The 14,706-nt window shown below is 44.8% G+C and overlaps 1 protein-coding gene across 1 annotated transcript in view; it reads left to right on the plus strand.

Moving 5' to 3' along the window:
- Positions 1–14,706, plus strand: part of LOC141128071 (multidrug and toxin extrusion protein 2-like) — a 181,393-nt gene that overhangs the window by 33,828 nt on the left and 132,859 nt on the right. The window contains exons 8-9 of the mRNA XM_073615137.1: positions 7,553–7,650; positions 9,464–9,577. Coding sequence (XP_073471238.1) covers positions 7,553–7,650; positions 9,464–9,577 — 212 coding nt within the window. The remainder of the gene's footprint in view (positions 1–7,552; positions 7,651–9,463; positions 9,578–14,706) is intronic.

Below are 14,706 nucleotides of genomic sequence, written 5' to 3' on the forward strand. Positions count from 1 at the left end.
GTAGGCGTGAAAGCCCTTAATGGGGTATGTTTTGCCTCTCACACAAAAATACTTCTGACCATGCCTCACAAACCGATAGGTTTTGCATAAAGGTTTTCGGCATTGATACTGAAATAACCGATACAATATTATACAATCTATATCCTATATAACTATTGCATATATGTATCAATTTGTTTAGTCCCTATAATTGCTAGTCTAATCTATCAGAGTCTGATAAGCACAATGATATAAAAAACACATCTGCTTAGTAAACAAGTTACATTTATTTCCCTTGAAAACAGGAAACTAACATAAAAGTATTAAAAGGTATTACCATGTTACATAGCTTACAATCAGAACACAATATACTAAACAGCAGATATCTACAACATATAACAACAATCAAACATATAATACAAGAATATACTTATCACAAGGTTTCATCGGCTAGTTCTGGATGATAAAAGGGGTCTGGGCCACATAGTTCAGGCCCGAGCCAGCAACCAGAGCAAGGCCTCAAGATGGCCATGCCATGAGGCTTGCAAAGACCAACATCAGCAGAGAGAGAAAGGGGCAGAGAGACAGAAAATGCCTGTGTGTGCTCATTTCATTCAAACATACACGCCCACTCGTAGCCACCCCCATTTGCCTTCCATCCAATAGGTATCGCCAAGAGGTAATCCTTCAAATGTCTGCCCATTCGTCAGGAAGCATGCTGTATTGTCCACTAGGGGCAGCGTCTCTGTTAGCCCTGGGCCGTCTTAGCTAGCTCTTATTCTCTTTGAAGCCTGTAATCACACATATCACAGCAGGTGGGCTTGAGCCAAGCCATTGTTCTTCTGATTACAAAGCTTTGATGTGTTTCATTCCAACTGAGGCTACCTGGCTATGTCAACCAGGAAGTGAAATACCAGAAGTAAGATATTAACCCATGTTCCTATTCAACATATACATACCAGAGATAGCTAAAAAGGTGGGAATAGAATAACCAGGAGGAAGGGTTTTTTCTTTAATTTGCTTGGTGCCACCTTACTTTTAATGCTTGGTGCCTTTCTGTACGCAAACTTCGTTTTGTTAGGTAAAATGGGGAGGAGATGCTTGTCCTGGAGCAACAGGGGCCAATGTCTCTGCACAATGCTCTCCATCTGTCTGTGGCGAAAGTAAAACTGGGTTACAAAACGCAAGTCATTTCCACCTTTGCCACCGTGGGTAGAAGAGCATGATGAAGGAGGTGTATTTTTGTACTGGAAGTATACTGTTTCCACAAGATCAGCTGGAAACCCTTTGTCTAGAAATTTTTCTTTCAAGGTCTTACTCTGATTTTCATAATCATCATTTCTAGTAAAATTATTTTTTAGTCTGCAAAACTGGCTCTTAGGTATATTGTTGAGCCATTGAGGATGATGGCAGCTTTTATAATGAAGAAAGGAATTTCCTGCCGTAGGTTTAGTGAAATTCTTAGCATGAATTTCTTTACCAACAGAAAATTGTTCTAAATCAGGAGAAGCTAACCTTTCTTTGTCCATAACAGAAGTGAACTGTAGGGCCATGTTGTTGCCATTGCAATGTGCGACAAAATCTGGGATTAGGGAAACATTGCCATCCCAGATGATGATCACATCATCTATATATCGTCCATAGAACACAATGTGGGAGGAGAAGGGATTATTATGCCATATGTGCAAGGATTCCCAATGACCCATGGTGAGGTTAGCATATGAGGGCGCAAAATTTGCCCCCATAGCTGTCCCATTTACCTGTAGAAAAAAATCATTTTCAAATTTAAAATACTTGTGGGTAAGACAAAAAAAAGTGGCCTCAACAATAAAGGAGGCTTGTCTACGATTCAGCATGGGGTCATGGCACAAAAAAGGATTGAATGGCGCCCAGTCCCACATCGTGTGGTATGTAGGTATATAGAGATTGGACATCTAGGGAGACCCAGAGATAGTTGGGCTACCAAGAATAGGGAGAGAGTAATTCCAGCAGGTGGGTACCATCTCTGATGTATGACTGGAGGGATTGGGCGAGTGGCTGGAGGAACTGATCGACATATTGTGAGAAGCCACTAGTGATACTTCCCATGGCCGCAACAATAGGTCGTCCAGTAGGATTGACCAAGCTCTTATGTACCTTGGGCAGGTGGTAAAAATATGGAGTAAAATGGACTGCCTTAACCAAAAAGGAGGCTTCCTGTTGGGTGATGATGTGATCACTAAGTGCATCCTTAACAAGAGCGATAGCCTCCAAAACAAACCGAGGCAATGGATCAGTATTTAATCTTGCATATGTATTGGTGTCTGAAAGGAGTCTGATGGCTTCATTAACATAGTCAGTTCTATTTTGTACAACTATGCCTCCTCCCTTGTCAGCATTTTTTAAAACTAGATCAAAATTATTGGTTAAAGCATCTAAAGCTTTCTTTTCAGAATGTGAGAGATCATGACTAATCTTATTTTTATTAGTTGAATTACACATATCCTGTATCTCTGCATATACAATGCGGTAAAAAGCGTCAATGCAGGAGCCCTTGGAATGAGTGGGATAGAATACAGATGTCGGTCTAATGTTTTTTTATGGGTGGGGAAGTCATGAGATGCTGAGTATACAAAATTTGGTCAGTCTCAGAGCCCTCAAAGGGGAAAGATGGGGTATTAGGCTGACTACTGGATTCTGTATTGTGGGCATATAGTTCTTCCAGAAGAGCAAGACAACCTGAATCACTATGGGTTACAGTATCCTCACAAGGGGCACCAGCAGGAATAGAGTTGACCTGGGGGTGATTGTGATTGTGTTTGATAGATTGAATATTGTAAAATCTTTTAAGGGTAAGACTGCGTACAAATTTATTTAAATCCTTGAAAAGGAGAAAGGGGTTTGGCCCGGCGGAAGGTGCAAATTTAAGGCCTCGACTGAGTAAGGACATCTCATCATTAGTTAAAAGATGAGTAGAGAGATTGAAGATTTTTATAGTGCTCTCTTTTTCCTGGGATCTGGACTTGGATCTACTTCGACTGCCTCGGCAACCTCTACTTCGTGTTTTCTTTTTAGAGGTTTTGTCCGAGGGAGGTCGGACACTAAAAAAGAGACCGCAGTAGGGTCAGAAGGATGAGCAGTAGCAGGGGGTATCACAAGAAGAGAATTTGGGCCAACGGAGACTGATGGACCAAGTGGCGCTCTATCAATAGAGGTGATGAGCATAGGTGTGGCGCTGTCTTGACTAGTAGCATCCCTGTTGGTACAAATGGAGGGGGGCATACAAGCTGCTGGATGAATAGCTGAGGAGCAGGGTGAAGATCTAGTATGCACCAATGAAATGGAAGCTGAGGAAGTCCCCTGTTGTGACTTGGGTTGAGAATCCGCATCAGGTATAGGTGACAAAACTGGTAATAAAGGTGGGGGAATGTTTTTTTTTTTTCTTTTTTATGTTTTTTCTGTAATTTAGCATGGTTATGTGGCATGGAAGATGGTTTTTCCTGTGCCAGATCAGTTGGCCAATGGGTCTGGATGACATATGGATTGATATTCATGAGGGATGGAAGATCGTTAATGGATCTGCGTTTCCATGATAAAATTCTATTGTTACTGTAATCTTTAAGATCTGTACTGAATTTTCCTAATTTGTTTTTAATAAGGAGGTCTTCTTTCCTTTTGTTTTTTTTAGTAATAGTAGACAACCATAAGAATGGTAGATATGAGGTCAATTCTGAAATTTGAGAAAATATAATCTGTATCTGGTGTACTAATTGTTCATATCTGATATGTGTTTGTGTGGCAATTTTAATCCTGAAATAAACAGAAAATCTGAGAAAAAGAAGGAATTTCTGATGCCAGCGCTCTAAATGGATATAAGATAGATTTTATACACTTGTTAGCTGCTATTATGTAAAACAAACGTTAAGAAATCAATAAATACACCTCCCCACAAGAGAAAATATTAACAGCGCTTAAAATGGATCACCAACCATAAGTCTAATTAATAAAATGTCAACATATTTAAATAAAATCAATTTCAGTTTCACTGACAAGCTGCCTTTTATTGTAATGATCTGGTAAGCGCATTTTGTAGCAGGGAGATTGTTTTTCTTAATAAAGGATATAACACTATGGCAAGCATCCCTTCTATTTCTTGCATGATATGTCCACTAACATAATGACCAAGGAGACCTGACCTCTATCAGCGGGAGCAGAGCAGATAATCCCTGGGAGAGACATTACAGGCATACCTGACTCTTACCTCTGGTGAGTATACACACAAAGGGGGCTATCATGAGGTGGCTCGGTGAAGGTGTAGAGGCAGTTAAATGGTGCACAGGGGTGGAATTAAAGTTTGGATCGTAACCCATCCTTTGCATGCATGATGTATCATCTTAAAGACTTGCCGGATTAACCTGTTTTAGGCTTCACAGATACTATGGACTATGACCTTTTTTGAAATTGATTTTATTTAAATATGTTGACATTTTATTAATTACACATATGGTTGGTGATCCATTTTAAACGCTGCTAAAATTTTCTCTTATGGGGAGGTATATTTATTGATTTCTTAATGATTTTAATCCACTTATTAGTGCAAAATTCAGAGATTGAGGACCATTCCTTCTGCTGTGTAGAATCTAAGAAGGAACAAGTTTTCAGGATCCTCAAACCCCTCGGGGTTATATGGACAGATAAATATTTGTGGAGAAAAAAATCATCCCACCATTGCTGGTTGGCAGAGGTGACCAATCTCTCCAATCTCTGAAACAATGAGCATAAAGTCCCATATTGTGTATGAATGAATTGGGGAAGTGGTTTAAGGAAATCATTGGGAAAGATGACAAGGAGTTCATTAATAATAGAATATTTAAGTGAATCAATTTCCAATAAAAAATCCATGATAAAACATATGAAACAATAGACAAAGCAGACAAGACAAGACAAACCTGTGGAGAAAAGGGGAAGGAAGAGAAACGCACACAGTATAATTAAGAGGGGAAAGGGAAGAAAAAAAAGAAAAAGGAAGGAACAATAAGGGCTTGTATCTCAAAAGGACCAGTCCACTATAAAATAGTCCACATAGTCAGTGCAGCAGCCTTGGAGTTGCTTCAAACATAAATTCATGTACAGTATATAAGGGAACTCTGAGCATAAGGACCAAGCAGACAGTACATATGAAAAAGCAGAGGTCCGATGGTGTATCTTCCACACTTAGGGCTGCGCTCACAAGGAGAAGCAATCTCTACAGGAAAAACAAAACAGAAAAAAGAGAGGCGCCTCTAAGTGCAGAATTAAAAGCTATTTATTTCCCAAAAAAGGATTAAAAACACTTACAAGATCTGACGAATAAAAAGGCATATAATCATGGGTAGTACAGGTAGTCCGGCAGGCATGGAGGTCCTCGACATATAAAGGTTATCAGAGCTGTGTCGTATACTGCGGCAGAGGCTCCGGAGTCATGGAATTTCCTGTAGCGGGTGAGCATTTACCATTGACCGGGTCTGTGATGGATGGAGATCCCAGAAGTGATGTCATCGGTGAGAGACGGGAACCAGCAGAAATGTGGGCGGGGCATAGGCAGAAGAGGGGAAAATAGAATGGGAAATCCCCCCCCTTTTTTTTCTGTTTTTTTTTTCTATTTATAAATTCCTAATTTTTTACTCTAATTTTTTCTCTATTTTTATTTTTAATTTGTAATTTTTACATTTTTAAATCCCTAATTTTTTACTCTAATTTTTATTTTTTTATTTGTATGTGTGTGTATATATATATATATATATATATATATATATATATATATATATACTGTATTTATCGGCGTAGAACACACACTTTTTTCCCCTTAAAATCAGGGGAAAATCGTGGGTGCGTGTTATATGCCGATCCCCTGCTGATCTCCGCTGATTGTGAGCGGAGCAGCGCGATCGCGCCGAGATACACATAGCCGAGTGTACCCGGCTCTTCTCGGCTCCGCTCACAGTCATGCCCAGTCCCACCATTGGACCTGTGTTATGTCCATCATAGGGCGGGACTGGACGTGACTGTGAGTGGAGCCGAGAAGAGCCGAGTACACTCGGCTATGTGTATCTCGGCTCCACCCAGTACTTGCGATCTCAGCAGTGCTCGCTCTGCTCCGCTGAGTCCCTCCGCAGCGCCATATTTAAATCTGTGCAAGGCTGCACTGGGACAAGGCTGCAAGGCTGCACTGGGGCAAGGCTGCAAGGCTGAACTGGAGCAAGGCTGCACTGGGGCAAGGCTGCACTGGGGCAAGGCTGCAATGGACACTGGGGAAGGCTGCACTAACAAGGCTGCACTGACATGGCTGCAAGGCTGCACTGGGGCAAGGCTGCACTGGGGCAAGGCTGCACTGGGAAAGGCTTCAATGACACTGACAAGGCTGCAGATGGACACTGATAAGGCTGCATTGATGGGCATTTAAATGTAAGTTTTTTCCCTTAAACTTCCCTCCTAAAAGTTTTTTTCCTTAAAATTCCCTCCTAAACTTGGGGTGCGTGTTATACGCCGGCGCGTGTTATACGCCGATAAATACGGTATATATAAAATATTTTTTTAATTATTTGTTATCTCTTTTGGTATTTTAATAGAAATGGTCCTCTCCCCCTTTTTATATTAATGGGAGCTTAGGCCATAGTGCTCCTCTGCTCTTTTGTAGATTGGTTATCATTGTTAATTGTGGTCATTTCATTTTTGTTTAATTATATGTCTCCTGTGGTTAGACATATGCACCTTTTACTTGTATTCTTTGATGTTTCTATCTTTTAGAGAAATGCTTTATATTACTTCATATCATTACTATTTACTACTTCCCATTCCATTTCCCCTCTTCTGTCTATGCCCCTGCCCATGTTTTCGCCCATATCCTGTCTAGATAGTATAAGCTAAGTGTGTGTACATTTGCAGCCATAGGCTGATAAAGGAACCAATCAGATATTCCGAAACACGTCCCTTACTGATGACTTTATCCGGCTTGTGGTTCGAGCTGGTTCCCGTCTCTCACCACTGACTTCACTTCCGGGATCTCTGTCCATCGCAGACCCGGTCAATGGTAACTGCTCACCGGCTTACAAGAAATTTCATGACTCCGGAGCCTCTGCCGTAGTATACGACACAGCTCGGATAACCTTTATGTGTCGAGGACCTCCAGTCCTGATGGACTACCTGTACTACCCATGATTATATGCCTTTTATTCGTCAGATCTTGTAAATGTTTCTAATCCTTTTTGGGGAAATAAAAAGCTTTTAATTCTGCACTTTGAGGCGCCTCTCTTTCTGTTTTGTTTTTCCTGTAGAGATTGCTTCTCCTTGTGAGCGCAGCCCTAAGTGTGGAAGATACACCATCGGACCTCTGCTTTTTCATATGTACTGTCTGCTTGGTCCTTATGCTCAGAGCGCCCTTATATACTGTACCTGGACTAGTATAATTATGTATTAAAGTGATCTAAACAGAAAGATATACATGTTGTACAGGTTTTCTTGAGATAGATCACTTTTGAGATAAGTAGTGCTGCGCTGATTTAAGGTTTTCATTGATAATAAGTTAATTGTATATTTCATTTTTCATTTTTTTCAGAGGTTCAGCTTGGGCAAACACGGTTTCTCAGTGGGCAATGGCACTTTTACTTTTTATATACATCGTTGGTAAAAAGTTGCATGTGAAAACATGGGGAGGTATGTTACATAGTTACGCAGTTATTTACTTTGAAAAATAATAATTCACACCAGACACTGCATTATAGCACAGTGACTGGTGTGCGGTGCAGTCTGGTGGGATTGCCGCATTGCTGACATGTGGTTTACTCTTTTACTCATTTATTTTTAAATTAACTTATTGAAATGTGTCCGAGACATTGTATTAAGCTCAATTGTTGGCTGTGCAGTGGGAGCCCTGTGCTGGAAAAAAGTACTGTAAACATGAAGAGAAAAGAAATACCCAGACTAAAGAATGGGGTGCTTAGAACAAAAGGGTACTGACTGCCCGTAAAGTGTATTTTAACAATTAATATTTTGTTCAAGTAATTAAAATATTGATATACAAGATAGTTTGTAAATCTGAAAACATAAAAATAATAAAATAAAATTGACTAAAACCATTTGTTTTTCTTTAAAGCAACCCTGCGTTTTGTCCTTGCAGGGCAAAGCAACAGGTGTACTGTAATAGTGGATCTACTTGCACCACATATACATCTTCTCTTCATTCCCCTGGGCTTTATTCAACTCCCGAAAGTGAAGAAAAAAGGCTGGGTACTTCTAGATATTAAGTAGAATGTGACTCATTATTTCATGTCCCATTTGACAGTGTTGCCATGCCACATTTTGTCTTGGAGCTTGCACAGGTCTTCCTGTCCTCACTCCTGTGAGCCAAACAGAATGGTGGGGGAACAAAAGTAAAGTAAATATATATATATAACTGGCTGCAATGGCAATGCAGAGGTTTACCTTAAGGTCAGGTGTGTACATACAGGGGTCGCAGGCTCATCATTACGACCCAGCCCCATGTCCAGGGGGCCCGTGTGGCCCCCCTGTTTACCTGGATAGGAGGGTGGCGGGGGTGGCAGGGTGTAGAGGAACTGCTGAATGCCTGCTTTTTCCTCCTCTCCCTCCAGCATTCAGCGGCTGCAGGAGGGAAATGGAGGGCATCGGTTCCTATACATGCTGCTCCTGCCGCTTCCCTATCCCTGACACCCCCTTCAACAGGGTTGCCAGGTTTCCACTCCCACCCTCCACCTGCTGCTGTGAGGATCTTTCAGGATGGAGAGCAGTTTACAACCGCTTTAATCAATAGAGTCAGTGATTTTTTAAATGTTTTATTCATTCATAGCTGTGGCATAGTAAACTGTGTTTACTATGCCTCAGTTTATAAATGAAGGGGAAGCTCTGTACAGATCTATACATGTTCATTTATTCTGTGCAGCTGAGGCTGCAGAGAAAGGGACTGGTGAATCTGTACTCAGTCCCTTTTCTCTCTCTCAAAAGGGAGACATCAGGTGTCTGTTTAGACCCCTGATATTTTACCAAAGCCCCCTTAAGTCCTTAAAAATATGTAAAAAATAATAAAATATAAAAATGTACAAAAAATAAAATGGTAAAAAAATAAAAAAATAAAACAACAAAAATGAAAAACTACTGACACCAGTGGTGGAACTACCAGGGTTGCAAAGGTCTCACTTGCAACTGGGCTCTGGCATTCCAACACTGTTGGGGGACCCGTAATAAAGGGTCCCACTATGGAAATAAAGAGCCCCGGGATCAGTGGGAAGGGCCCCGGTTAGGGGCCAGAGGGGGCCCTTCATAGTTTTTTGCACCGGGGCCCTGAAGGTTCTAGTTACGCCTCTGCTTAAGGTTATATATTTGGCAATGAAAGCGTTAAGATATTTCAAACGTAATGCTGCAGTTCTGTTGTTTTATTCATTTTATGTAATCTGTTATGCCTTTTTAAAAAAACGTGCTTATTCAGCTGTTTTAAAAAATCTTCTCTTCTCAGGATGGTCCAAAGACTGTCTTCAGGAGTGGGATATATTTATCTCCCTTGCTCTCCCCAGCATGCTGATGTTTTGTGTTGAATATTGGAGCTTTGAAATTGGAGGCTTTTTAGCAGGTTGGTTTCTACATTCTATGTTTATTTTCACTGAGCCCTATCTGCTATATTTCCTTTCCTGACACAGCATGACAGCATATATGTATGGGTAGGCTCCGCCCCTTGCCCTATTCCAGGACCGGTTACACTATAGAAGTAAGTCTCCTCCCTGCAGGCCACATTCTCTTTTTTTTCCTCACTGCTACAGCCGGTTATGCTACTGCTGAAAGCAGGATTTTTTTTCCCTCACCTTGCCGGATTCATCTGTCCAAGCCGCACAGGTTCAAGCCTCTCCTGTGATGAAGCTCCCCACTGTACAGGCAGACATGAAAGCCTATATGGGGGAGACCTCCCCCCATCAAGATCCAGGATAAGGGGGGCGATGGTATCTGGTCTCTAGAGATTGCTTCTTCATCATGACTCAATGGATGGACACTCATTGGACTTCTGGTTGGACCATGAAGCATGCAGGTGGTAAAAGAACCACATGGTGCACAAATCTACAGTATACAGTTACTGCTGGAAGCATATGTCACACATGCAATTTTCTGGCCTGTCCATAAGTTTCAGTCTGTTTACTATTGCCTCACAGGTTGTGGTTTGTGTCTGCAATACTGCTAATGCTGATAACAAGTGTGCTGTGCTGGGCTGAAGCCTTCCTATTAACTCAGCAAGGCCTGGCCCTGCAGGCTTGACTTATTGTCTGCAGGTATGCTGTTAGCTTACACCTCTGAAAGTGTATATCACACATGTGAATCTTACTGGGTGTCCATAGTGCCATTCCGTTTACTAATGCTTCACAGGTTGTGGTTTGTGTCTGCAGTAATGTTAAGGCTGATTTGAGGTGGAGCTGAGCCCAGTGCTGTGTCTTGGCCTAGGCCAACAAGGCCCAGGCCTAGGGCGGCACTGTGCGGGGGGGCGGCAGAAAGCCGCCCCCCCCCCCCGAAAATGGCAGCGGCGCCCTCTTCCCGACTCCCGCACAGCAGGGGGTACAGCTTAGCAGTGCAGTACAGTGGCGTCCCGGGTGCCATCAAGCCGCCCCTCCGTAAAGCTGTGATTCTGTCTGTCTGTTCTGAGGAAAACAGCGGGGAGGAAGCTGGGCGGCGGCACGGCGAAACCAATTAGAGCCGCTCTCTCTCTCTCTTCTCCCTTCGGCTGACAGAAAGGGGAGGGGGGGCGAGCGGGGGAGTTCTCTGGCAAATGGAGCAGCAGATCTGTGACAGGGAGAGGAGAGATGCGGATTGTCAGGGGAGGGGGGGCGAGCGGGGGAGATACACAGACAACCCGCATCTCTCCTCTCCCTGTCACAGATCTGCTGCTCCATTTGCCAGAGAACTCCCCCGCTCGCCCCCCCTCCCCTTTCTGTCAGCCTAAGGGAGAAGAGAGAGCGGCTCTAATTGGTTTCCCTGCGCCGTCGCCCAGCTTCCTGACCGCTGTTTTCCTCCCCATGATTGGCCACAGCAGAGGGCCAATCAGAAGACTCTGGGGGGCATCATGGGAAAAGTAGCCCCCACAGACATGCTACAGCCCCCAGCATGCACTCTGCTGAGGGGGGGTGTTAGAGGAGAAAAAGAGGGTACTGTGCTGGGGGAAGCCAAAGAGGGAGCCACGCTGTACCCGCACCACCAAAGAGCCACGCTGTACCCGCACCACCAGAGAGCCACGCTGTACCTGCACCACCAAAGAGCCACGCTGTACCCGCACCACCAGAGAGCCACGCTGTACCCGCACCACCAGAGAGCCACGCTGTACCCGCACCACCAGAGAGCCACGCTGTACCCGCACCACCAGAGAGCCACGCTGTATGCGCACCACCAAAGAGCCACGCTGTACCCGCACCACCAGAGAGCCATGCTGTACCCGCACCACCAAAGAGCCACGCTGTACCCGCACCACCAGAGAGCCACGTTGTACCCGCACCACCAAAGAGCCACGCTGTACCCGCACCACCAGAGAGCCACGCTGTACCCGCACCACCAGAGAGCCACGCTGTACCCGCACCACCAAAGAGCCACGCTGTACCCGCACCACCAGAGAGCCACGCTGTACCCGCACCAACAAAGAGCCACGATGTACCCGCACCACCAGAGAGCCACGTTGTACCCGCACCACCAAAGAGCCACGCTGTACCCGCACCACCAAAGAGCCACGCTGTACCCGCACCACCAGAGAGCCACGCTGTACCCGCACCAACAAAGAGCCACGCTGTACCCGCACCACCAGAGAGCCACGCTGTACCCGCACCAACAAAGAGCCACGCTGTACCCGCACCACCAGAGAGCCACGCTGTACCCGCACCACCAGAGAGCCACGCTGTACCCGCACCACCAGAGAGCCATGCTGTACCCGCACCACCAAAGAGCCACGCTGTACCCGCACCACCAGAGAGCCACGCTGTACCCGCACCACCAGAGAGCCACGCTGTACCCGCACCACCAGAGAGCCACGCTGTACCCGCACCACCAGAGAGCCACGCTGTACCCGCACCACCAGAGGGGGAGAAAGATGAAGCCACTGCCGGGGTACAGACATGCTACACTACTGACCAGAGTCAGCCTGGGCAACCCAGAGTGAGCGATCGTCCAGCCGGAGGGATCACTGTTGCGGTTTCACCGGGTCTGGTAAGATAGCCTGTTGGCCATTATTCATTACTGTTCCCAGGAACTGAGCCATTAGGAAGTGCCTAACCTGATATCCTCTGGGCCTTGTTGACCGCCACAATGAGCTCCAACGCTGGGCCTCCAGTCAAAAAATTAAGGGGGATGACACAATTTTTACAGCTCCAGGTGACACCAAACCTAGTGACGCCACTGTCCCAGAGCCCACAACAAGTTCCGGCACTGAGCTTCGGTAACTGGCAGCCAGAGTGCGCTAGCGTGGGTACCCAGGACATCTGCCACCCAGGGTCCCACAAGCGGCGATCGGCTTTCCGTAGCAGCCACCACCTCTCTCCCCACTGTCAGCCACACACACTCCTCAGCTCCTCCTCCTTCTCAGCTCCAATGTTCTAGTGTACACAGCCAGGAGGAGAAGGAGCCACAGAGGAGGGACACGACTTCAGTGCAAGAGCCGCGCTTCTGCTCTGAGGTCTGTGTATAGTTTACAGTGGAGGGGGACACAGTAACCGGGAAGGGGGCAGATAACAAATGCACACATGGATGAGGGGAGGGGGGTAAGGGGATATGTGCTGGGTGCTTTGGGAGGGGTCTGATCCTCCCCTCCCAAAGCAACCAGCACATATCCCCTTACCCACCAAATGAAAAGATGCTGCATGCCTCTCTGTCCTCCTCCAATGAAGATGACAGGGCGGATCTTTAAAAGAAAGGGGTGTGGCCTTGACAGAAAGGGGTGGGTCATATTTAAATTAGGGGGGTGCACAAGCTCAGTCAGGCCTAGGGCAGCACAAAACCTAAATACACCACTGGCTGAGCCTTTCCTATTAATGCAGGGCCTGGCCCTGCAGGCTGGGCTTACTGTGTATTAATGCTTGCTTGTTGTATGGACCTTTTTTTTTTTGGCAGTACATGTGTTTAAGGTAAGTTTAACCTGCTAGTGCTAATTGTCTGACTATTAGCCTGCGCTGTTTGCCTGTGATTACATTGACTCGACAGTACTATGACTGCTATGCGTTTATCTCTATGCATTTACGTGCTGACTTTGATGCTGAAATGAAAATCAGGAACTGCTTAGTTACATTTCTTTAGTCCTTACCTGTTAGCAATGTGTAATTGCTTCTGTATTGTGGTACACCACAGAGGGATATGTGGTTTGCTGTTTTGTAGTGGTTACTACTGATGAATTTTTTTTGAAACAAATACTCCCAGGAATGGATTCAATCTGTCAGCTCATCTGTGGACCAGTAGCAATCAGCCTTCCTAGAGACCAGCAACGTTCATTAAGGTGAGGGCAGGTAGGTATATTCCATATCCTAAAAGAGTGCACATTATGGGCATAATGGATTGTAAATCTCTCCAGCCCTCAACATCAACACCACTTCTCAGAAAGAGGCGAGTCTGCCTGCTTCTGCAACAGGGACAGGTCCTCTTTAGCCCTGAAGGAACCACTATGTATTTAACTGCCAGAAGAGGCAGACCAAGGAAATCTCTACAAAAAAAAATCTCTACAAAAATCATAATGGACTAGTGTGTCGGCCAAAATGCAAAACCAAGTTGCAGGCCAGAGGCAGTGATAATGGGCAGAGACTAAGAAGGCCTACAGTCACTAATGATTCCATGCCAAGCCTAAATCAAACAGCTGTGTTTATTTAAAGGCAACTTCTACCTCAGAAGCAGTTGGCCAGGAAATCTTTATCAGACTGGCCAGATGGGTCAACCTTAGCTTGCTTCTAGGAAATTGCTATGGCAAGTTGGCATATCAGAAGCAAAAGGTGGGTGTTTTAACTCTGTCCAAACTGACTGTGTGGATCTCTATTGTAATAATGCTCAGGTACTAAGCTAATCAACTAAGTCGTTTAAAAGGTACCTCTGCCTCAGAAGCAGCTGGCCAAACAGGCTTCATGTGATTAGCCAGGGGTGCCATTCTGCCAGAAGAAAAGCAATATCCTTTGCAGAGACCCTGGGACAGTGAATTAATCTGGAGATGAAGAAGGTTCATACTACTATTAAGTAGTGTTTTGTGACCTGCGGTGAAGCTCACCTTGGTAACCAGACTGTCAGGACTCCAGACAAGATGAAAGCAGGGCTCTGGTCAGTGATAAACTCTCTATGATGGCGGATCCTAGAGTGAAAATGAAGTAGCCAGTGATGCAGTTCAGCCACTGTGGATACAAGACTGTATGCTGTTTCTCTGGTAGTCCATTGTGGTCAGTTAACCCTTATGACTCATCCCACAAGTATCACATACCGCTTTTAAGTCAGAGTGGTGACTGACTGTTCAAGTCGGATTTAGTGATATCTAGAAGGGGGATTAATCCCTTGTGTTAATCACCAAAGAAAGTAACGAAGAATGAATGACAGGTTACACCTGGGAAAACTATAAACAAGAATAAAGAATCAATAATCCTCTTTATTTGTCTACCTAAACCCAAGTCGCCCAGTAGGGCCAGCTGACAGAATTTTATGTAAAATCTGAGCTTTAGGATCTGTGGGTCCTGTGCATTAAGGAAGCCATTGGAATGTTTAATTCCATTA

This window comes from Aquarana catesbeiana, linkage group LG02 (assembly GCF_042186555.1).
Source record: "Aquarana catesbeiana isolate 2022-GZ linkage group LG02, ASM4218655v1, whole genome shotgun sequence".
In the NCBI taxonomy this organism is placed as follows: domain Eukaryota; kingdom Metazoa; phylum Chordata; class Amphibia; order Anura; family Ranidae; genus Aquarana; species Aquarana catesbeiana.